The sequence below is a fragment of the Mesoplodon mirus genome (assembly GCF_964341445.2).
Source record: "Mesoplodon mirus genome assembly, chromosome: 9".
In the NCBI taxonomy this organism is placed as follows: domain Eukaryota; kingdom Metazoa; phylum Chordata; class Mammalia; order Artiodactyla; family Ziphiidae; genus Mesoplodon; species Mesoplodon mirus.
In genome coordinates this window covers 67135202-67160886 of record NC_138985.1, presented here as the reverse complement: position 1 = coordinate 67160886, position 25685 = coordinate 67135202, and the positions used below count along the sequence as shown (strand labels likewise).

The following is a 25685-nucleotide window of genomic DNA, read 5'->3' as shown; positions in this document are numbered from 1 at the left end:
ACAACCCATGTATAGAGCTGACTTTGCCCCCCAAAATAGTTTCACTGCCTAAGTGGATTAATCCATTTAAGAAGAAAATGCTGGGCTTCCCTGGTGGCGCAGTGGTTGAGAGTCCGCCTGCCGATGCAGGGGACATGGGTTCGTGCCCCGGTCCGGGAGGATCCCACATGCCGCGGAGCGGCTGGGCCCGTGAGTCACGGCCGCTGAGCCTGCGCGTCCGGAGCCTGTGCTCCGCAACGGGAGAGGCCACAACAGTGAGAGGCCCGTGTACCACATAAAAAAGAAAGAAAGAAAGAAAGAAAATGCTGCTGTCTCCACCCTGTTCCTGAACAATGCTCTTCTGACTGCTACTCTGTATATAAGTGAGTCACATATACACAAAAATAGTTTGAATGAGGAGTTGGCCCTGTAATTGTATTCATGAATGCATGCAGTTATCTGAATGTGTGCTAAATATCCTTGCCTCTTGGGGACAGTTCTCATCCTGGACAAAGTCAACTTTCTCTCTCAGCTATTAAGTGTATTGTCTGCCACTGTTGCTCCCTGATTCTCTGAAGATGGATAATGCATGTACCAACTGAGTTAGAATATGCCTCGGGTGGGATATTAGTTGAAATATTAGTGGAAATATCAGCGGATATTGGGGGAAATGTGTAAGTCAGAGATGGCACAAACTTTCAACTTATGTGTCACCTTAATCAGTGGATAGTGGCAACCTAGGGCTGGTGAAAAGGAAGATTCTAAGGCTGAATCCATAAGCAGCACAGGGAAAAGGGCTGGGATGGAGTTGCAATGGCTCTCATGGGCTGAGTGGATTATACATGGCACTGGAGACACTGTGCATGCCATCCCTGGCATAAACAAACCCTACCTGTGTGAGATCTCCTCTGACATTGAGAGTCCTCTTCCATCTCGCATGCTTCCTCTCCTCTTTCTCAGCCCAAAGTTTCCTTAGCCAGAGTCCTCCAGTTCACCCCATCCCCTGGTTCTAGATTCACTCCAAGTCACTTGTCTTAACTAAATGTTGACTGTCACCCAGCCCACTTGGTCAGAAGAGCCGACCTAAGTGGATTGGTCATGGCAGCAATCAGAGAAGTGCTTTTCTTTGGAAACAGAGACTTTTGACCCCAGACTTAGATTTCTGTCTAAGTCCATCTTAGGTAGACTGGACTGCATAGGTTCCCCGCACAAATGACCTCTTACATAAGAATTATCCAGTCAAATGGCTGTTACATTTTTGACATAATTCCTGGGTGAGAGTCAGGGGCCTAGGGCCAACACCCATGGAAATAACAAGAGTCTGAACAGCCTCATGACATATGTGCAGTATTATGCTGAGCCAAGTGCTCTTCATGCTTTTATCTAGCGAGATATTGACAATAACCCCCATGAGGTAGGTGTTAGGGTTACCTCTGTTTTATAAATGAGGATCCAAAGACAAGAGAGGGTAAATAATTTGCCTAAACTTGAATACCTAAATCAGGAGTTTGCTCCCAGAAGCTAGACTTTCAACCAAGCTGTGTTCACAGCTGTTAATGATACTGGAACTAAAACTCCGGAGACCTAAATCCAATTTTTTTTTCTTTAGTTTTTAAACTTTTCCCAGCTTATGAGGAGAGTTATGCATCATCTCATTAGCAGTTTACATGGAAACCTCAAATAACTCATTTAATTTACTTCCAGAGGAGGCAAAACAAGGAAACTCAAAAGCTATTTGTAGTTTTGTACCACAAAACCTCATAAAATACAGCTTCTTTGTTTTGTTCATTGGTTTTTACATGGATGTCAAATTAGCAATGAAAACCATGTGTAAGAAATAGCCATAGTTATTTCCAATTCGATGAAAGTAGAAAAGGAATGGAAGGGATGATAGAGAGTTGCCAACGGAGGGATATTCCAGTTGGCCGTCAAACCAGAGATTTGTGGGCTTCGTTTTCAGAAGTGGTTTTTATTCTTGGCATTGACGATGAAAGAGACCATGGTTTACTGTATTCGGGCTAAAGTAAATCAAAATTAATTGCTTCACTGATAATTTACGCTGACCTGTGGCTTTAAGTAGTGATTCCTGGAACCTGAACCAGAGATTTCATTAAGGAAGATTAACTATATTATTCCTTCGTTGTGAGAAAATACCCAGTGTTTATTGGGAATATACAAAATAATGGTATTCAGGGATGGGATTTTGTTCATTACTGCAGTTACTTAGCCTCCATGCATGAATTTCATTTGAGTGCTAAAATTCCGGGAAAGAGATTATCGGTTTTAAAAAAAAGTAATTCTTAAGTACTCTTCACAGACAGCTACTAGTCTTTGAATGATGCTGTTCATAAGGGTGTTTCTGTTGGTCTGCAGTCTCCAAGTTGCCTAGGGTGTGTGGGGCCCAGGAGCAGGGTCATCCAGCACCCACCGCCCCTGTGTGTTCTTTCTCCAAGCTCTGGGAAAGGAGAGGCCCCTGGGTTTGGGTGCTCATGTATTTGGCTTCTTTCAGTTTGCAGCATATTGCAAGTGATTCCTCCTAAATTTAATAGTTCCATTTTAGTCAACATTCCCTGAAACTGAATTTTTAGCAATGGCCATGATAGAAAATAAAGTTGGATATTTTTAATAACTTGTATCTAGAGAATAATTATAAGCAACATTATTATAAACAGTATATTACAATGTACATATGATGTGATTACAAAATAATAAAATTAAATTTTATCTTGTAGCTTCTCTGCATCTCAAAAAAATTTAAGTACATTTATTCTTCCCTTGTTCTGTTGTTATCATAATCTCAGAATAAAGGACAGTCTTTCTCATGAAAGGATTATTTTATTCCAAGATTATGTCCTTTCTATATTTTATGTTACAATGGCTTTTTCTTTTTACTGAGAGGCTGGTGATGGTAGATGGTAGTTAGATAAGGTGTACCACTTGGCAATAGAAATGGGCAACCGAGTGTTAGTTATTAAATAAGTTTATTTATTTATTTACTTATTTTTGGCTGAGTTGGGTCGTTGCTGCGCACGGGCTTTCTGTAGTTGTGGTGAGCGGGGGCTACTTTTCATTGCGGTGCACGGGCTTCTCATTGTGGTGGCTTCTCTTGTTGCAGAGCTCGGGCTCGGTAGTTGTGGCGCATGGGCTTAGTCGCTCCACAGCATGTGGGATCTTCCCGGCCCAGGCCTCGACCCGTGTCCCCTGCATTGGCAGGAGGATTCTTAACCACTGCGCCACCAGGGAGGTCCCTAAATAAATATTTTTTAAAGTTTTAGAATACTCAAGCTATACTATAGCTGCCCTTAAAAAAAAAAAAAGAAATATAGTTGTCCAGAGAGTAGTTAAAAGGAAGATCACCTCTTCTCTTTTTTTCTTATGTCCTTCTCTTTTCTCCTCTCCCTGTCCCCCAAAATTAAGGTGAACTCTTAATAAACTAGCTGCAATGTCTGATATGAAATTGGCTTGCCCTGGTGTTAATTTATTTTGTGCAAATTAGACTGGAACTACTCCTCAAAGTCCAGGAACTATATCCTCCTGTATATATCACATGTAAACTTAGTAAAGAAAAGGGAGGAAGAAAAAAGGTGTCTCACTAATGAAATAAATCTGTTGGTTTTGGTTTGGTACCCAAGAACAAAATCTGATTCATTGGTGGTGCTTCACAAATTATGCCCACAACCCATGTGAATATCAGATGAAAATCTCAAACACACAAACCCCTCACAAGTTAAGTGCCAAACTGATCTGATCAGATGGTGTGGGTTTTTTCCTGGTGCTTCTTTTAGTTTTATTATTTTGCATTAAATTTTTAACAGCAGCATGTTAAAAGAGGCTCGGAGTTTTGGTGACACTGCGAAAAATTTTATGAAGCTTCAAAATCCACCCCATAGGCCTCAGATTGTGAAGGCAAAAATAGCTCTGGGATGAGAAATGAAACATATGATTGTTCAAAACATTACTAGAAACTTTCTGAAATTAGTATTACTTGGGAGTCCAAATTGTCTTTTGTCTTTGAAAAGAAGAGCATTCATTAAGTTCCCTGATCACCAGGAAAGGCCCTTCTCATAATGAAGGGGCGCAGACAGGCAGTCACTCCACTTGCTGCCAGCAGGTCATGTTTCACTGGCCAGCTGTTCTAACCAAACACCCCTCAACCTCACTGTGGCTTTACATTGCTAAAATGAGAGGAGCCACCCCATGAATTTATTAGCAGATGTGTGTTCTGAAAGCCATCATTACTCTGAGACCTAGAACAGCCAGATCCTCTGACATGTGGACCACACATGATCACATGCTGAAATGTGCCATTATTCCCATAGCCTCTATTCGAATGTCTTACGGATCATTCTGCTTCCTTACTGGCTTTCCATCCATCCTTATCCTGGACTGCGCGTTGTAGTAGTTGGAGAAAAGGAAAATCCCTAAGGTACTCTCCACTGGGAAGATCGATTGTTGTCCTTGTCAGGTCAGAGATCCCACTGTCCAGAGCGATGAGTTAGCAGATTTGCGAGTGCTTAGAATTGTGGTCTATCTGCCAGCTCCTAGCAGCTTTCCTCAAAAGCTTTCTTGGCTTCACAAACTGGTTTTCACCAAAACATGGCAATGCCCAAAGGGCCATTGAAAAGGCAGATCAAAGCTTTTGAGCTTCAAATGAAGTAGTTGGATGTGGTACTTTGTACAGAGGTCTGGTTGTGGACCACATCTGAGCCTTGTGCGACTTTATGAATCTCCCAAGTAGAGGGCAGCCTATAACTGCATAGAAAAACATCTTCCCATCAAGTAGCTGTGCTCCTGTTGCCTGTCCTGCTAGAAAGGCCTTCTACAATTGGCTTCTTCTCAAGAAATCAAGGCAGAGAAGTAAAGAAGAGGAGGTGTGTGGGTTTATAGATGCTCCACCTCCCAGCATGTTATCCTTAAGGAGAGGAACCATCTGTTTGTGTTCCAGCTACTGTAACTACCTTTTTCAAATTTGCCTATGATTGAAGCAGTAATTTAATCAATCAATGCATGCAGAATCAGTGAAAGTGGCTTGTTGCTTTCAGAATCAGCAGAACTCATGATGGCAGTACTTATCCTAATACTCAGTAGTTTAGCTCAGAAGTAACCAAACTGATGGCGTTAAGTGTCAGAATGAAAGATTTGTGAGTTAGGATTTCCAGAACAAGAGTCATTCACATGATATTTGTCCAACACCGAGTGCCAGGCCCTATTCCAAGTGCTTTACATGTATTAATTCACTTCATCTTCACAACTCTGTAAGATAGCCCTTATTATTTTCACCATTTATAGGTTAGAAAACTGAGGCACAGAGAGGTTAGGTAATGTGCCCAAGGTCACACAGCTGGAGAATATAGAGGAGAAATTAGCATCTAAACAGTCTGCCTACAAAGCCCACCTCTTAACTGCTACACTAATATTTTCAAACTGCAGGCCATGACCTATTAGTAGGTCAAGAAATTAGTGTGGTGGTCATGACCAGGATATTTTGTTAAAATCAAATAGAATAGAAAAATATCAGAGTATATCACAGGTAGTAAGGATTGTTTCAAGAAATTTTTGTTTCAGATGTTTACATAAAAATTCTTTGTCTTTGCGCCCAGATATGTTTCACACGTCATAGTTCTTCTGATTTCAGAAAGACAATATGGTGCAAATACTGCCTATTACATAACTCTCCCTACAGGGTCCAGAGCAGCCCCCTGTAATCAAACACACTGATGTTTGTGCAGTAAAGCATATAAATATTCACACTAAATACAATAAATAAAGTGTGTAAATAGCCTTTAAGTAGTCCACGGCAGGGTTGGTCCCCCTGTGAGTTTTGCTGTCAAACATAAGAAACTTTCCAATTTTCAGAGCTCTAGAGATTTCAGAATTGCAGATTGCGGACCTAATTATACATATGTGTGTACAGGCTTTCTTATAATGGATTGAGGTCAAAAAAGTTTGGGAAACCTGGCCTGCGGGAATCATTGACTGTTGGAGCTGGGAAGGAACATAGGGGTGATATATTTCTTATACCCATAAAACCAAAACTCCTCAGTTTTAACAAGTAGAAAAACCAGGGCCAGACCGGGGGTTGGGGGGAACATTGGGATTTCCAGAGGCCACATGCTTCTTCTCCCCAAAATGAGCCTCCTGACACACAGCTCCAGCCTCTGGACTACACGGCCTCTTCAGAGTCTTATAATAACAACCAAACCACACCATGCATCTCAGAGTTTGGATTCTTGTCAGGTTTTTCTGAGAGAGGCTCGAGTTTCTAGTGGTCACTTCCATCACTGGGTTCTCCAGAGTGGGCGGAAGCCAAGTGGTTTTGCCCCAGCAGGACACTTGGGCTCAGGTGTTTGGCCAGAGAGTGAGGTGCAGGGCGGGCTCTGCCCGGGCTCCAGCCAACTCTGTAAATTTCCTGTGTTTGTGGTTGAAAGTGGTCTCCATGGACCAGCAATTTGACATTTTCCCCCTGCGGTGTTATAGTCATGTTTCCATGTTTAATATGTCAGACTGAATGAACATTGTGGTCTAAGGACTTAAAAGATTTATAATGGAGTCTTGAAAATTTACTTAAGGAATATGTACTTCCCCAAGCAATAACAAATATTACTGCAAATGACCATATTATATTAAAGTAACTTGGGCACTGCTGATTTGTAGGAAAGTTAAAATTAATCTTATGGCAGTTTCAGTTTCAAAATGAAAACGACTTTGCCTGACCACAGATTTGCAGGCTGGTAGTCAACAGTGAATGAACCCTCAAGTGACTATTTTTTTATTTTAAGAAATATCCAGTTCACTCTATGTGTAGAAAAGCAATACTAGAAGGAAAATACCCTGAAAAATCAACCATAGTTGTATCTGCAAACTTCAAAGGTTCTGGTAAAAACTTTTTTCATAAGCTGAGTGGTGAGTACATGGATTGTCTTTTTATTCCTCTTTAAACTGTGCTTGTAAATACGTACCCTCAGTTGGGTGTGTATTACCGAATTTTTTAAAATGTTCTTAAGCACAAGTCACAAATCCATAAAAAATTTTCTATAAGTGTTCTTTAATGAGAAGTCTTACTTTTATACTTTTAAAAAGGAAATGAAGGCTTCCTTATCCATCCCTCATCCCTTCCCCGATTAGCTCCTTTAGTGAATAGGCAAGGAGCCTGGTTCAAATGCTTTCTTTCCATATTAAAAAAATAATAATAATAACTACAGGTATACTAGTAAATGTTTAACGGCTGACTGTTGGGGTGGGGAGAAAACCCTGATTTGTAATATTTGCCAATTTCCATGGTTTAAATACTCCCATCATGGCCAATTTCAAGCAACCAACATTACATTGCTGAACAGAGTTGGGAAGAAATGTGCAGTAGCATACAGCATCATATAGTATTCTACCAAACAGATATGACATTATTAATGTAAATAACCTAAATAGCATAGATAATAGTAAAATGAAAGAAAATGATAAGAACTGATAAACCTTGTGTATTGTTACCTTTATTTTTAATATGCTTGTTTTAAGTTCACATAATTTATTTTTTATTTATTTTTTAATTTTTATTTTATATTGGAATTTAGTTGATTAACAATGTTGTGTTAGTTTCAGGTGTACAGCAGAGTGATTCAGTTTTACATATACATGTATCCTTTTTCAAGTCCTTTTTCCATTTAGGTTATTACAAAGTATTGAGCAGAGTTCCCTGTGCTATACAGCAGGTCCTTGTTGGTTATTTTATTTTTTAAACTTTTTATTTTACATTGGAGTATAGCCAATTAACAATATTGTGATAGTTTCAGGTGCACAACAAAGTGACTCAGCCATACATATACACGTATCCATTCTCCCCCAAACTCCCCTTCCATCCAGGCTGCCACATAGCATTGAGCAGAGTTCGCTGTGCTATGCAGTAGGTCCTTGTTGTTTATCCATTTTAAATATAACTGTGTACATGTGGATCCCAAACTCCCTAACTATCCCTTCCCCCCACCCTTCCCCCCTGGTAACCATAAGTTCATTCTCTAAGTCTGTGAGTCTGTTTCTGTTTTGTAAATAAGTTCATTTGTATCATTTCTTTTTAGATTCCGCCTATAAGGGATATCATACGATTGTTATCTATTTTAAATATAGCAGTGTGTACGTGTCAGTCCCAAACTCCCAATCACATAATTTTAATTTTTAATAATGGGTATGTTTAACAACTGGCCTAAATCCCTAAACATTTAATGATCAGCTCTCACAAGCCAGCAGAACACCAGCACATGAGTACCCAGAACAGTTGCCATTGCAAAGCAGAAAGAATTCAGGGACGTGGGCACAGCGAGTCTTCCCTGTATCACAGCCCAGTGAGGCTACAAATCCAGGGCCCCCAGGAGCCAAGGGACCCCACATAGCAGAACTGGCAGACCCTGGGAGGATGAAGGCCCCTGCTCTTCCAGTTGCCCCACTTCCAACGTGTAAACCCCCGAGGGGTTTCCTCTGCATTTCCTCAGGCCCTAAGCTTCAGCTCCTTAACCCCTTTCAACTTAACCATGACTCTCCAGCAAACACAAGAAAGCTCAGGGTTCTTTGCTGTGCCAGTGGCAACCTGGCAGAGCAGGAGCGTTCGACAGGGTCCCAAGGCTGACTTCTCAGATGCCAGCTCTGCCACCAGCCAGCAAAGTGACCTTGAACAGCCCCCTTCACCTCATTTCCCAGTTACTGTGAAAAATGAGGGGGTTGGACTAGGTGACCTGTCTCATCCAGGTTCCTCGCTGCTCTAAAACCCCATGTTGGCTGCGATTACTGAGGGCTTCAGAGAAGATCACCAGTCATGTCAAAATCCATTGAGAAAAACTCATCAGACCACAGAGTGGTGTGGCTTCCCAAGCCTGAACTCCCTCTCATCTGGGAATACAGGGGAAACATTTCTAATCCTGATGAAGGAACGATCTGGGCTCTGGTCCTTCAAGGATATGTTGAAGTGCAGCTGCCCTTGAAGGTGGAAAATGCTCAGAGCCAACTTAAGTCCAGTTTTTGGATGCAGTCACAGCCTTTATTTATTCTGCCTCATCAGGCTCTTTATAAACTTGTCTCCCCAGGTGATTCTTTGCCATTGGGAATCCACCCATCTTTTGACAAACTATTGATGGAACATTGCTTGAAAACTTTAAGGTTTAAACAAGTCTCCAAAAAATAGGTAAAGTCATGGGTGATAAGTGAAAGAGGAACACTGCAACACTGCCAAGGGAGAAACTGGTGAATTTTATCCAGTGCTCCAAAGGCGTTTTTATGCCCATGCGTGTGTGTGTTGTCACCAAGAATAAATTCTGCAGCTGTGTATCTTGGTATGGCAAGCTTGCCTTGATTTATGGGTATAGCTGCAAGTTCATAACCACCAATCCAAGGGAGAAGGAGGGAGAGTGGAGGGAGAGAAGGGTTGGCAGAAGTGTTTTATGAGTTTCATGTTTAATGCTTTTAACATGGTGCCTCGTTCTTGCTTCTAGAAATCACTTAGCAGATACAAGCCAAAAATAGATGGCTGTCCATAGCCAACCAAATCCATGAGGGGGTGAAGGTGAGGGATATGTGTGTGCACATTGTCGTGGTTGTTTATAGTTGTTTTTATCTCTGAGCTGTAGGAGAGTATTTATTTTACAATAAAAACCCTGAGCTGTGATACTTTTATACTTTTTAGCCAGAGTAAGAGAAGACACTGCAAAGCCTGCAAAGCTCACTAGCTCGCGTGCTCGCTCGCTCTCTCTGGCAAGAGTTTCTTTCTGACACTCTCTGTGCACTCTCTGGGCTGATTCCTGGTCAGCTATTCCACATCCCATCCTACTCTACATGAGGCATGAACCAGGTGCTTTCAGAGCCATAGACACGCAATGCATCCTCAAGAAACTTGGAGTAAGGTAGATGGAATATACAGATAAGAGCACATTTATGAAGCTTTCTGTAATCCTAACAGCCACTTCCTACATGACAGGCACTGCTGCCTCGTCCAACCTTCACAACAGTCCTCTGAAGTCAGCACTATTACTGCCTTGTCCACCAGCAGGTGACCTTCCTCCACCATGAATATTCAGACTCACAAGATGACCAGAGGCCGCCATGGGCGCTGGGTCTTTTCAGAGAGATAAAAGGCAGAGCCACAGCCTGCCAGCAGGGCCACGTCACACCTTCTGTGAAGTTCTTACTGGTACATGTGGCAGTCTATCCAGATGCAGATAGAAGATGCCCCTCGGGCAAAGGTGGGAGCTGCCCTGGAATCAAAGCTCTTATAACACTCCCTGGGCACGCTCCCCAGTTCTCTTCAAGGGACATGTTCAGGGGCAAGATAACGGTGCTCAGGAAGCCCAGAGCTCTGGCTTCCTAACAGGTGTGGACAGATGGTTTCTAGCTCCTCCCACTCCAGATGTCATTTACCAGTTGGGGGTCAGTCTTAATATAAGCAGTGTTGCCCAGTAGCATATTTGACTTACCGTCTTGGCAGGTTACCAGAGTTAACCAAAGATCGAAGTCTCTTATAGAAAGGGAAAAGAGGTATGTTAACCCTTTATCTACAATTATTAGTCCCATTTTTCAGAGAATAAAGCTGAGGCTTAGAGAGGTTCATCAGCTTGCCTCGAGTCACATAGTAAGTCACACAGCCGGCATTTGAACCCTGGCCTGCCTGACTCCAAGTCCCATGCTGTTAACTAAGATGCAAGATGTAAATTTTTCATTCCACTCCATAGCATATCTGTGTTTATTTTCCTATTTAAAAAACTAACTTAGGGCTTCCCTGGTGGTGCAGTGGTTAAGAATCCGCCTGCCAATGCACGGGACATGGGTTCGAGCCCTGGTCCAGGAAGATCCCACATGCCATGGAGCAACTAAGCCTGTGCGCCGCAACTACTGAGCCTCCGAGCCACAACTACTGAAACCCATGCTCCGCAACAAGAGGAGCCACCACAGTGACAGGACCACGCACCACAACGAAGAGTAGCCCCCGCTCACTGCAACTAGAGAAAGCCCGCACGCAGCAACAAAGACCCAACACAGCCAAAAATAAATAAGTAAATTAAATAAATTAAAAAAAAAAAACCTAACTTGAATGACCTACCCTGAGAGCCTTGGTCTTCCTGGAAGAAGCAATATGTTTAGCCTGTGGTTTCACCCACTCCCTGGTGCACTGCATACCCCAGTTGAAGAAGCTCAGCACTATGCCAGTTAGCAGTTGTACTTAGAATAATAAACGAAAGCACCAGTTCCTGCTTTTCTCTATAATCCAGATTTTGAGTAGAGGTTTATGAGGAGGGAAAAAAGAAGTTTTAAGAGCAATAGAACCAACTTTACATCTGAAAATAAATGAGTACGTGGCTGCCGGGTGCAAACAATTCTGTTTTACATTGTCATTCCTTTCTTCTTTTTAAATCATCACCATCTTGTAGCACAAAACCTAAGAGCTCAAGGCAAAACTCGTAGCTTTATTACAGTTTGGTTCAACGTAATAAAATCCAGTTTATGCATATAGATTATATTGCAAAAGCCCTTTAAGAAATGTTCCATCCATGTTCCAAGTGTAAAAGTAGACATTTTAAGACACTGTAACTCTATTGTAACATTTTTTCATTGGGTGTTTGAGCAACTCAAAGCTTTTACCAGGCATGAGAACTATCTGTTGACTTAACAAAATGCCACAGTGTAATGAAGACAAATATGAAGGAATTTTGTAGGCAGAATGTGAAATGGCTTGGGTAAAATACCATGTTTAAGTGCAATGGAATTAGTTTACGATGAATTGTATTAAAATAGTCAAAACACAGTTGGTGAGAGGGTGGGGTACGGAGGGGAGTTGAGAGGTATGGTTATGGTCTGGTTCTTCGCTTAGGCAGTGGGCACAAGTGTATGTTTCTTTCACCTAAACATTTTCATATACTCTATTCACTAGGCTTTTCATCGCAGTTTTCAAAAATGCAGTTGACATTTGCTCTTTAGGTAGGAGATACCATTTCATAGATTGTTTTGAATCTCTTATTACATGAGTTTATGAAATGCTAGATTAAACAGTGAGAACAAAGTTTGAATATAACTAACATAAGAGAAGTGTTGAAAGAATAACTTTGAAGTTTCCGAAGTGAAACTATCAAGAAAAGTCACCTTTCCCTTTATGAGTAATAAGATCACAACATAAACAAATCTTTCTCCGTGATCTTCCTCCTGGTACAGTGCTCGTACCCTCTTATTGAATCTGCTTGGGCAGGTTTGTTCAGTCATTTGATAAATGTTTGCTAAGATGGGCCTGGCAGCGTGCTAGCAATGATTATAGGGACTCGGGTCCTTTCTTTTCAGCTAATGGCTGGGGAGACAAGACCTTCAATCAGCCAAGAAAGTGTTAAAAACCCAAATAATGATAGGAGAGTCCAGAGTACAAAAAAGAATCAAAGTTTTCATGAAGCCATATATGTTCAGTGGCACAAACAATAAATACTACCAACCTACAGATGAAGGAAGTCCTCTGTAGCTGGGGGTGGAACTTTGAGAGCAGGTGTACTTTCTGAGGGTTGAGAGGACCTTCCCAGAGAGGCAGTCTTGTAACTGAAGGCACTGTAGTGAGTACAGAGTCTATGTGTATCCATTTCCTGCACAGAGGGTTTGCCCAGGGAAGAGAGGATCCTGACTTTGGGGAACTTTAAAACAAGGAGCTAGAAGATAATTTCATCATGTAGGAAAAGGGCAACTGTTGTGAGTTTTTGGAATTGGGACCTGTGAATAAGCCCCTTTCCCAAGGTGGAGTACCTGTCAAACTTGAGTTCACTGTCATAATCCTCCTGCTCAGTATATGGTCCTGGTTATTCATAAATGGTCCCTTCCACTGTTGCTACAGATTCATGACAGACGCTGCCCGCCGAGAGCAGGAGTCCCTAAAGAAGAAGATTCAGCCGAAGCTCTCGCTGACCTTGTCCAGCTCCGTGTCTCGAGGGAATGTGTCCACGCCGCCTCGCCACAGCAGCGGAAGCCTTACTCCTCCTGTGACTCCGCCCATCACCCCCTCCTCTTCATTCCGCAGCAGCACTCCAACCGGTGAGTGGCTTGGCCCATGGGGAGTGTGTGTGTGTGTGTGGTGTGCTGGGGGCCGGGGACAGATCATGATTCAGACCCACCTCTTCTTTGACCCTTTACTGGTCCCTATAGCGTTTGCTGATTCATCCATCTATTTATTATTGAAGAAATATTTATAAATTATCATTTATAATATGCATGTGATAATGGTTTTATAGATATGTTTTCAAGCCTTTACTGTTTGTTATGTATGAAGTGATGCAGTGTCTTGGATTTGCTTCGGTCAAGTTGAGAAGTAGATCAAACAAGATCGATTATATGTTGTTTATTGCCATGTGTTGATTGTTGTTGAAGCTGGGCGACGTATACATAGGGGTTCATCATACCATTCTCCCTATTTTTGCTTATTTAAGAAATTTTCCATGATAGAATGATTAATTTTTAAAAATTAGAGTGCCTCCCGTGTGCCAGGCCTGAGCTATAGTAGTGAGCCAAAGGAGACCCCTCCCTGTTCTTCCGGATGGACTGAGGCCTAGTGGAAGATGTTGGCATTTTAGGGGGCCAACAAGAACATTCTTTCTTGCCTTCCCCTCCCAAATGGAAGCAATTTGAAAAATAAAACAAGACTTGGAGGTGAAGATTAAAATTGACTTTATTACTGCATAAGGCTAAACTGCAGAATAGAGCTAGCTAGCATCTGTAACAACTGTCTTCCCTGATTTGAACTTATTCCCAAACATTCCTTCTAAGCTTGCCTGCCTGGGAGCAGACCAGAGTGCGCCCAGGCCCTGAGCTGAACATGCGCAGAAGCTTCTCCCAAGTAAGAGTTCCATTAAGTCATCAGTGATAGAAGATGGTAGAAAGAGGCTGGAAAGGTCCCCTCCTCTTCTTTTTTGCGTCTGAGCACAGGGAATATATTTCCCCTCACTCCCATAGGGGTATAGACAGGCATTCATCCAATAAATACACCAATAAATATATCATTGTAACCATAAACTCGCTATATGGAAGAACTCAGTGATAGGAGAGCATAAAGAGAAGGGCTTGACAGGGTCAGGAAAGACTTCCCTGAAAGGTAAGTAGGGAAAGAGGGAAAGAAGGTGCTTCCAGCCAAGCAGACAGCATTTTTCAAAGGCTCCATGATGCGGAGCCTGGCAGGTCCCAGGTACTGAAGGTCGGCCAGGTGGTGGGGTGTTTGTTAGATGAGGCCAAGGAGGTCTGCAGGGACCAGGGCACTTAGGGTGTCATCCTAAGAGCAAAAAGAAGCCACTTAGAATCACACCATCACTTCAGTAGCATTGCCCCTTGACCATGGGTGAAAATGTTTATTTTTCTCTTACAGTTTATGTAATTCTCTTTTATCCATCTCCCATCAAGGGAGGTGACCGCAGTCATATTTCTCAGAGTGTGTTTCAGAATATAACTTTCACAAAGTAGTAATTGGGAAAAGGGATTCCCTAATAAGTTTGGGGAAATGTTGGGTTAGACAACGGTAAACTGGTTTCTTCAATACAGGGCTTTAATATATACATTGTTATTCTCCAAGAGGAGGGTTTAGAAAGCTTTCCAAATTTAGTCACTTTGATTAGAGGACCTCTTTTTCTAGGGGCATCTCTGGGGGCTCATGGTTGGCAGATACCCTGTGTTCCATCAGGACTGGACATTTTGAAGACAGGATAGGTGCGCAAGGCAGACAGACTGAGTTCCTACCGAACTTCGTCCTTTACAAATCACTGATGATACCCATTACTTAGGTTTCTGTGTGAGAGTTAAATTTGATAGATATGCATGCCTTAAACACTCAGTAAATGTTCGTCTCTGTGGTCCAGAGTCTTCAACTAGTTGCTTCAGGAGCAGAATCGGAGGTCATTCTGTAGAGGATGAATTGGTTTCATTTGTGTTGGGCATTTGTCCCTTTCTTTAGATAGACCACCATGTTTCTCTTACATTTTATTTCGTGAAGATTTACCTTCCAGCATCTCTGTGTAACATTTACTGTGTAGATCTAAGGAATGCCATGATAGTGTAGTATAATTCTTCAGTTCTCTTTTCTGAGTATTTCTATGAATATTTATTCATATATAATGTGAATTATGGGGCCAGTTTTATACCTGGCTGTGTTTTATACCTGACTTAATATGGATTGACTCATAGCCTACACCAGATAACCATGACCTCCCCAATTAATAATGGGAGCTTTAGAACCCCATGAAAATAAAGACATTTTGAAAGTGAGAGTTTATTATTTTTCATGTAAGAATGTTTAGAAGAAATGGAATCATTTCCTTTCCTTCAGACGTAAAGAAATCTTTCTGACACCTTGTCTATTTTAGCAATTTCCCACTGAGAGAATTAATATATGTTGTGGTAAAGATGTATCATTTTCAGTCTGTCAACATCATTGGTAAGTTATTTGCTGCTTGAAGAACCTTCCATGTAAACATCAAAAATTAGCAGGGGAAATGGTTTCTTAAACTCCTACCCTGTACCATTTTGACTGTATACATTTTTCAATGTTTGAAATGTTATTTTACCTGTAGTTAGAGAGATCAGCTTATTTTGCCTGACTAATGTGGTTTCAGTCACTTTCATTGCCAGGTTATAAGTAGTTTTCCATGTTTCTACCTTCTAAATTCACTCTTCCAAGTTTCATATTCAGGATGTGTTCCTGGTGCAGAAGTAATAGTCATCTTGCAGAAAGTTTCATTTATAAAGTATTCTTTAAAATATACTGTCTTAGTATGGTACTGGCACAAAAACAGACATATAGATCAATGGAACAGGATAGGAAGCCCAGAGATAAACCCACACACATATGGTCACCTTATCTTTGACAAAGGGGGCAAGAATATACAGTGGAGAAAAGACAGCCTTTTCAATAAGTGGTGCTGGGAAAACTGGACAGCTACATGTAAAAGAATGAAATTAGAACACTCCCTAACACCATACACAAAAATAAACTCAAAATGGATTAGAGACCTAAATGTAAGGCCAGACACTATAAAACTCTTAGAGGAAAACACAGGCAGAACACTCTATGACATAAATCACAGCGAGATCCTTTTTGACCCACCTCCTAGAGAAATGGAAATAAAAACAAAAATAAACAAATGGGACCTAATGAAACTTAAAAGCTTTTGCACAGCAAAGGAAACCATAAACAAGACTAAAAGACAACCCTCAGAATGGGAGAAAATATTTGCAAATGAAGCAATTGACAAAGGATTAACCTCCAAAATATACAAGCAGCTCATGCAGCTCAATATCAAAAAAAAAACAAACAACCCAATCCAAAAATGGGCAGAAGACCTAAATAGACATTTCTCCAAAGAAGACATACAGATGGCCAACAAACACATGAAAAGGTGCTCAACATCACTAATCATTAGAGAAATGCAAATCAAAACCACAATGAGGTATTACCTCATACCAATCAGAATGGCCATCATGAAAAAATTTAGAAACAATAAATGCTGGAGAGGGTGTGGAGAAAAGGGAACCCTCCTGCACCATTGGTAGGAATATAAATTGATACAGCCACTATGGAGAACAGTATGGAGGTTCCTTAAAAAACTAAAGATAGAACTACCATATGACCCAGCAATCTTACTACTGGGCATATACCCTGAGAAAACCATAATTCAAAAAGATACATGTACCACAATGTTCACTGCAACACTATTTACAATAGCTGGGACACGGAAGTAACCTAAATGTCCATCAACAGGTGAACGAATAAACAAGATGTGGCACATATATACAATGGAATATTACTCTGCCATAAAAAGGAACGAAATTGAGTTATTTGTAATGAGGTGGATGGACCTAGAGTCTGTCATACAGAGTAAAGTAAGTCAGAAAGAGAAAAACAAATACCATATGCTAATGCACATACATGGAATCTAAAAAAATGGTACTGATGAACCTAGTGGCAGGGCAGGAATAAAGACGCAGACATAGAGAACAGACTTGAGGACACAGAGTGGCAAGGGGAAGCTGGGATGAGGTGAGAGAGTAGCATTGACATATCTACACTACCAAATGTAAAATAGATGGCTAGTGGGAAGCTGCTGCATAGCACAGGGAGATCAGCTTGATGCTTTGTGACGATCTAGAGGGGTGGGATAGGGAGGGTGGGAGGGAGACTCAAGAGGGAGGAGATATGGGGATATATGTATACATATAGCTGATTCACTTTGTTGTACAGCAGAAACTGACACAACACTGTAAAGCAATTATACTCCAACAGGGACTTCCTGATGGTGCAGTGGTTAAGAATCTGCCTGCCAGTGCAGGGGACACAGGATTGATCCCTGGTCTGGGAAGATCCCACATGCTGCAGAGCAACTAAGCCCATGCACCACAACTACTGAGCTTGCTCACCACAACTACTGAAGCCCACGTGCCTAGAGCCTGTGCTCTGCAACAAGAGAAGCCACTGCAATGAGGAGTCCATGCACCACAACGAAGAGTAGTCCCTGCTCACCGCAACTAGAGAAAGCCTGTGCGCAACAACGGAAGACCCAACGCAGCCAAAAAATAAATTAAAAAAAATTTTTTTTAATTATATTCCTATAAAGGTATATTTAAATATATATATACTGTCTTGACTAGACAGAATTAGATCTCAGTTTCATCCTGGAGTTTCAAGTACTTTTTAAGGATTCTGGAACTAAGATTTATTTTGTAATTTCTAAACCCTAGGGGAATCTTCTTTTCTCATTTTTTTCATTTCCTATCCTCATTTGTTTTGTGTTCTTTTTTAATGTACTTTTTAAAAGTATTCACTTAAGGAAAGCTTAGAATGGTTTAAATTGTGGGTCAAGAATCTTTTCTATGAAGGACCAGATAGTAAATACTTCAGGTGATGGGGCCTCTGTTTCAGCTACTCAACTCTGCTGCTGTAGCAGGAAAGCAGCTATAGAACTATGCAAACAAATGGACATGGTGTGTTCCATAAAATTATAAGTTTTTGTGGAACCTTATTTACAGATTTGGTCCACAGGCCATAGTTTGCCAACCCTGGTTTAAATCACAGAGATAAAGAATTAAAGATAGGGGACTTCCCTGGCCGTCCAGTGATTAAGACTTCATCTTCCAACATAGGGGGTGCGGGTTCGATCCCTGGTCAGGGAGCTAAGATCCCATATGCCTTGGGACCAGAAAAGCAAAACACAAAACAGAAGCAATATTGTAACAAATTCAATAAAGCCTTTAAAAATGGTCCACATCAAAAAAATCTTAAAAAAAAAAAGAATTAAAGATAAACGTGATTACTATGTATAAAATAGTCAACAAGGACCTAACTGGGAACTATACTCAATGTTTTGTAATAGCCTATAAGGGAAAATAATCTGAAAAAAAAAACTATCTATATGACTGAAGCAGTTTGCTATACACCCGAAACTATCACAACGTTGTAAATCAACTGTACCTCAATTAAAAAATATATATATAAAATAAAGATAAACATGATTAAATTTACTGAAAATAAAGTGTTAAAACAATTCATACCATTCTCCTTTAAAAGTAATAATAATCTAGAGTATAACTACTGAGAAGGAAAGGCAACTTAGATTTTTTACTGTATATGCCTATGTATGATTATTTAATCCTAACACCAACCCCACTGAGACAGCATTATTAATTCCCATGTACAGATTGCAGAAATAGAGGCTTAATAAGGTTAATTTGCACAAAGTCACGTGTCTGTCACTTCCAAAAATGAGGTCTTTCCAGTGTACTCATACTTTATTTCCACACTAATCATTATTAACACCTTTTTAAAAACTTCATTAGAGATACGTTCGGTAGATTACTCCTTTCTGCCCGTGCACACATGGTAAGTACTGTTGACGTCTCCCCCCTCCACTGCCGTCATGTCTAAGTCAGAGTCACCCAAAGAGCCCGAACAGCTGCGGAAGCTCTTCATCGGAGGTTTGAGCTTTGAGACAACCGATGACAGTCTGAGGAGCCACTTTGAGCAGTGGGGAGCACTCACAGATTGTGTGGTAATGAGGGATCCAAACACCAGGCACTCCAGAGGCTTCGGGTTTGTCATGTATGCCACTGTGGAGGAGGTGGGTGCGGCCATGAAGGCAAGGCCACACGAGGTGGATGGAAGAGTGGTGGAGCCAAAGAGGGCCGTCTCAAGACAAGATTCTCAAAGACCTGGTGCCCACTTAACTGTGAAAAAGATTTTTGTTGGTGGCATTAAAGAAGACACTGAAGAACATCACTGAAGAGATTATTTTGAACAGTATGGGAAAATTGAAGTGATTGAAATCATGACTGACCGAAGCGGTGGCAAAAAGAGAGGCTTTGCTTTCGTAACCTTTGATGACCATGACTCCGTAGACAAGACTGTCATTCAGAAACGCCACACTGTGAATGGCCACAACTGTGAAGTAAGGAAAGCCCTATCTAAGCGAGAGATGGCTGGTGCTTCATCCAGCCAAGGGGGTCGAAGTGGTTCTGGAAACTTTGGTGGTGGTCGTGGCGGTGGTTTTGGTGGGAATGGCAGCTTTGGTCATGGAGGAAACGTCAGTGGTCGAGCTGGCTTTGGTGGCAGCCGTGGTGGTGGTGGCTATGGTGGCAGCGGGATGGCTATAATGGATTCGGTAATGATGGAAGCAGTTTTGGAAGTAGTTTTGGAGGTGGTGGAAGCTACAGTGATTTTGGCAATTACAGCAATCAATCTGCAAATTTTGGACCCGCAAAAGGAGGAAATTTTGGGGGCAGAAGTTCTGGCCCCTGTGGTGGTGGAGGCCAATACTTTGCCAAACCCCGAAACCAAGGTGGCTATGGCAGTTCCAGCAGCAGCAGGAGCTATGGCAGTGGCAGGAGGTTGTAATTACTGCCAGGAAATACAGCTTAGCAGGAGAGGAGAACCAGAGAAGTGACAGGGAAGCTACAGGCTACAACAGATTCGTGAACTCAGCCAAGCACAGTGGTGGCAGGGCCTAGCTGCTACAGAGAAGACACGTTTTAGACGATACTCATGTGTATGGGCAAAAAACTTGAGGCCTGTATTTGTGACTAATTGTATAACAGGTTCTTTTCGTTTCTGTTTTGTGGAAAGTGTAAAGCATTCCAACAAAGGGTTTTAATGTAGGTTTTTTTTGGGGGGGGGCACCCATGCTGTTGATTGCTAAATGTAATAGTCTGATCATGATACTGAATAAATGTCTTTAAAAAAAAAAAAAAAACCTCATTAGACCTTCAGCCATTTTGCTGCCCCAGTTACTACTTCTAAACCTAAAATACAAAAATACATTAAGATAGGAACTGTGGTTCACCTTCATTCACAGTAACCCTCACTTTTACCCCACTCCATCGTTCAAATAGCAGGTCAGAACTGAAGAACTTACCAGTTTAGTTTAGTCAGGGTTTTCTTTAAGGGTGAGTTGGAGCTGACTCCAGGGAGCCAGTTGTTAAATATTTAGGCTTGCAAACCAGCTGTTAAAAGTTCATCCTGAAATTGTCCATGGGCTCCACTCTAGAGACCCTGATCCTGTTGGTGGGTTGGGCATTGGGGGTTTTTAAAACCTCTCTCTAGGTAATTCCAACCTACAGCCAGAGTTGGGAAACCACTGCTTTTAAATGGGACCCATCTTGTCATAGCTGTGTGCTTTCTTGCCTGGGTTAACCTGTATTCCACTTTGCTTGGAGAAAAGTTACTGTAATCTACTTGCTTAGCTTCCAGACATGAGTCCAATGGGACTGAATGAATGCTTGCTTATGTCTTAGTGGAGCAGCCGTGGAAAGAGTTGGCTGGATTTCTGGTTATAATAGCACTTCACAGTCTCTCCTGGAAAATATTTGCATATATTTTTTGGCCCACTTGGGAAAAATTCAAGTATTAAGCCAGAGAAAGGTACCAAAGGAAATTAAACAAATTTTTTTGTTTTCTTGTTTAGGCGGCCTATAACGACCATGAAGTCACAGATTATATCTATAAATGCGTAATTTAAGTTTCTGCATTGTGTTGTTTCATTTCATATTCCTGTGCCTCCTGCTATCTGGCCTGATAGTAGACCTTTAACATTCCTTTATAGTTTTGGCAATAGGTTGCTCAGATTATAACATTTTGCAGTTCTCCGGAGTTACTAATAAACAGCAAATCATTTTAAAAAATGAAGTATTAATTTTACCCTCAGGATGGAAATGACTGATAGAACTGACAAAATTTAGCTTGACATTTAGAAACTCTGTCTGAGTGGAGTTGAGGTGAACTCTGCCCCCAATCGCTTTATTTTTAGAAAATGAAATACACCTAAACAGCCTTACTAAAGGCAGAAAATCTGAGAGGAAAAGATAACTAAGGTAAGGTCTAAACTAACATAATTCCCCCCACCGACCCAAAAGAAGAGAATGAAACAGAAGGAAAAACCTCAGAGAGATAAATCCCATCCTATTTAATGGCGGAAAAGAAGAAAATTGAAATATTTTAGCCTGACTGAATTTTGTGACCTACTTATAAAGTCCTGAGGCCAGGGTTTGGTATTTCTAACAGATTCTGCCCTAAAGAGTTAAATAACTGGACAATGCCTAAAAAACATTCTCTAAACTCTTCCCATTGAGAAAATGGCCTTGATTTATATTTCCCTTTTCACATAAACGTGCCATCTTAAGCTGGAGAATGACTTCATGTTGCTGTACTCTCTGGCTTGCGTATATTCAGGGTCACTAACACACCCTTTCCTGGCCTATGACTTGTTTGCTTGTTTGTTTATATACTGCTTTGTTCTAATCACTGGCCTTTCATCTTCTTCATTGATTGACTTGTAAAATTTTTATCCTGCTTCCTGAGTGTTATGGTCCAGTCTTGTAGCTAATTTGCTTCCTTCCCCACTGCATTATGCAGATGCTTATTTTTAATCTCTTACTACTCAAAGCGTTGGTTAGACTAAGGATGGCAACGACGAGATAGTACTTCAATTATTTTTCCTCAACTACATCACTCATAAGAAACCTTCCCACACAAAACATTTTCTTGACTTGAAGAAAGCAATCAAATCGATGCCGATCTGTAATAATAATAGATTATATCTTTATAGTGCACAAAAACATTCACATCACCATTTATTAACTCCACTTTAAAGGCAAAAGAAATCGAGGCTCATCTAAGTGAAAACTGGCCCAAGTCCAGCAGTCCCTAAGTGAGTGACCAGGATGGGGTATCTTCTCATTTCACATAATTTATGGAGCATCTATTTTGTTACAGTCACTGTTCCAGGTATTGGGAGTACAAAAAAGCAGAAGGCATAGCCCTTATGGATTAGAACTTCCATCTCTTAGTAGAAGCAGGTTATACACATGTAGAGCAGACACTTAATGAACATGACATACACACAGGTGGACTAAATGACTAGCATGGACGATTAGCTAGACAAGATGGAGGTACACATAGAGTCATTCTTTCCATACTGTTTTAGTGCAGTTATAATCTATATATTCACATCCACACAATGTCTTAGAAATTGTAAGGCAATGTGAATTCCAAAGCAGTTGGAATAAGGTGAGATCAGTGGGAAAGTGATTTGGGGCACACAATTTTAGAGCATGATCATTATGGTATGTCAGCTTAGGGAATTCATAAGCAGACCCAGATATGTTGACAAAAGGTATTCTGTAAACCTGGAGTTTTCTGGGCCATCTTCTAAAACCCTGGGAACATAGAGGTAAAGTGGTGAGAGCTTTTGGCATCTGGATCCAAATCTTGGTTCTGCAGCTTGAGAGACAGATGGCCTTAACCCTTTGTAAGCTCGGCCTCCTCATGTATACATTGGAGACAGTGCCTACCTCCCCGTGAGGATTAATGTGATAAAGATAAGGACGGAAACAACTGCTTGTGTTAACACTGTCTCTACTTAAACCTCCAATTTAGAAAGGACATTAGCTCTGAAAGCCCTACTCTGCATCCAAGACACCCAGTGCGTTCAGGAACCACCAGGTCAGTGGTGGAAATGGCCGACATGTCAGGGCTTCTTGAAGTAGCTATACAGCACGTTCAAAACAAAGAAAACATTTTGTGCTCGTAACTGAATCCTGCCCTTCTGGACAGTATTTCACCAGCCCTGGCCAGGACCACTTGTGCATGTTTATTTTTTGTCTGTACTAACCTCAGAGGAGATTGATTCCAGGAATGTGCATTACTGGTGGCATTTGCTAATGATGTGCTTTTGGGCATGGGCATATTTTCCAGAGGAAGGGGTGTCATATCTGAGAACAAAAATGACACTATTTGTTATCAGAAATACAGGAGCATTTAAGATAACCATTTTATGACCAGAGCTGGTAGAAGTAAAAGCGTTAGCAGGTTTACAGATTTTTATAGTTTGTCTTGTTGTTTTAGTAAAGGTAGCAATAATAACCCTTTTAATTGTGGAACTTCAAAGCATGAAGAAAATGGAATATTGGATGTTTCTAACAGATACACACACTTATCAATGAGCTCTCTCCCCTCCCTTGTTGAAGGATGCGCCCACGTAGGCCCAACCACCATCACTATCTGGGGTGGGGGCACCCCTTTGTCCCACCGTCTCTGTCAGATGCCCCACTGAACATCTCACTGATAAGATATGTCAAGGTCTTAGAGCCATGTAAAGGGCATCTCAAGGTCTTCGGGACCAGGTGAGTTTTGAGTACGGTGTCCGGGAAACTCCTTGCCCTCTTTCCTGTGAGGGGCAGAAAACATCCTCAAAGCTGCTCTGAGAGGAGAGGGCATCAGATGTCATTGTTCCTCCACACAGCCAAGGAGGGAGAGCCCTACAGAGGTCATATAGGTTCTCCAGGGCTTCAGGCTTCAAAACCAAAGTGATGTTGGCTGAGCAGTACCACTCTAGGTGTTTACCCAAGAGGAATGGAAGCATACGTCCACAAAAGACAGGTGCAAGGATATACAGGGCAGCTTTATTTGCAATAGCCCAGACTGTTAACTAGGCCATCTCCAGGTACACGTATAAACAAACTGTGATCTGTCCATACAGTGGAATACTATTTAGTGATTAAAAAAAAGAGAGATAGAACAAAGTACAGTTACACCAAAAAAAAAAAAAAAAAAAAAAAACAACCCACCATGGATGAGTCTCAAAAACATTATACTGGGGACCTCCCTGGTCACACAGTGGTTAAGAATCCACCTGCCAATGCAGGGGACACAGGTTCAATCTCTGGTCCTGGAAGATTCCCGCATGCCATGGAGCAACTAAGCCCATACGCCACAACTACTGAGCCTGCGCTCTAGAGCCCGCAAGCCACAACTGCTGAAGTCCGCGTGCCTAGAGCCTGTGCTCCGCAGCAAGAGAAGCCACCGCAATGAGAAGCTCGTGCACAGCAGTGAGGAGTGGCCTCCGCTCGCTGCATCTAGAGAAAGCCTGTGCGCAGCAACGAAGACCCAACACAGCCAAAAATAAATTTATTTAAAACCAAAAAACATTACTCTGAGTGAAAGGAACCAGACACCAAAGAGTACATATGAAATTCAAGTAGAGGTAGCTGATCCGTAATGATGGAAATCTGAATAGCAGTGGACTCAGGGGGAATGTGGGGAAGGGTCGTACCCAAGAGAACTTTCTGGACTGATGGAGATATAGTCCATATCTTGATTGAAATGTTGGTTACACAAAGGTAGACATTTATCAAACTAACTGAATTAGATACTTAAGATCTGTGCATTGAATTTACCTCAGTTTAAAAAAAAAAAAAAGTTGTTGGCCCAGGCAGAAATGAGGAACAGGAGCCCACAACTTCCACTCACTCCTTGAAAGAGCAAAGAGCATTTCCTCTGCTGTAAACAAGCCATTTAAGAACAAAGGAAGTAAATACACGCAGTAGTTTGAGAAGAAAATCTCTGGAATTTCCTCTCTGTTGAAGAAAGACAGCAGAATCCTTTATTCTCAGCTTTGGAACTCTGCAGAAATGATAGCATGGTCAAATAAAACAATTGCTACACTTATTAAATGAAGAAGAACTAGTTGCCAGACACTGGGTCTCAAGACACAGAATCACTGTTTCCGATAGAAAATTATAGCATCTGGGTCTTCCAGTATCCAAAATATTTTGCTTTCCATGAGATAGTGAGAATTTTACAGGAAAGAAAATTAAAGCTGCTCAGTTTCAGCCTGCATCAAGCACATCCTCTGAAACTCTAAATAAACCCCATTTCTATAACGGGCAGCCACTTAATAACAGCTTATCTTCAGATTTAATATTTGCAGTAACAAAAAGGCATCAGTAATTTATCTTCTAATGAAAATATTTTTGAGTCCTACCATTTTGGCAATACCATGCTTAATCATTTACATTTAGTTATAAACGTGAATTTCATCTCTTCTCTTAACTGTGTTATAGTTTAATCAAACTCAATAAAAATATGTCCACTGTTAAGAATTCCCACAAGAAATCTTGATGGTCTTTATGTCATGTTTCACCTGGTGCTAGAAACATAGTTCATGGCATGGTTTTGGCCCTCGATCATTGTTGCTTTTTCTTTGTCCCAGTAGGGGTCTCTGCACTGGCCAAAAAATATCACAAGACAAAGTTATTTTAAAGGGCACACTCCCTACCCCCCAAAAGAATGAAGTCTCTTTAAGCTAGGGTCCAGAGCTCAGTCGTATGCCAGCTCCCATCAGTACACACTTTCACTAATTTTCCTCTGGAAGCAAGTACCAGAACCTAAATATGAGTGC

General features: G+C 41.3%; 1 protein-coding gene and 1 pseudogene across 4 annotated transcripts in view; both read left to right on the top strand.

Annotated features, from left to right (window-relative positions):
* The window catches only part of JAZF1 (JAZF zinc finger 1), a 340773-nt gene that overhangs the window by 277827 nt on the left and 37261 nt on the right, over positions 1-25685 (top strand). For all 3 annotated transcript variants that reach the window (XM_082633040.1, XM_082633039.1, XM_082633038.1), the window contains exon 3: positions 12818-13014. In XM_082633040.1, the coding sequence (XP_082489166.1) occupies positions 12818-13014 (197 nt within the window). The remainder of the gene's footprint in view (positions 1-12817; positions 13015-25685) is intronic.
* On the top strand, positions 18835-20507 carry LOC309810406 (heterogeneous nuclear ribonucleoprotein A1-like; annotated as a pseudogene). Its single transcript has one exon. The product of its transcript is annotated as a heterogeneous nuclear ribonucleoprotein A1-like (transcript).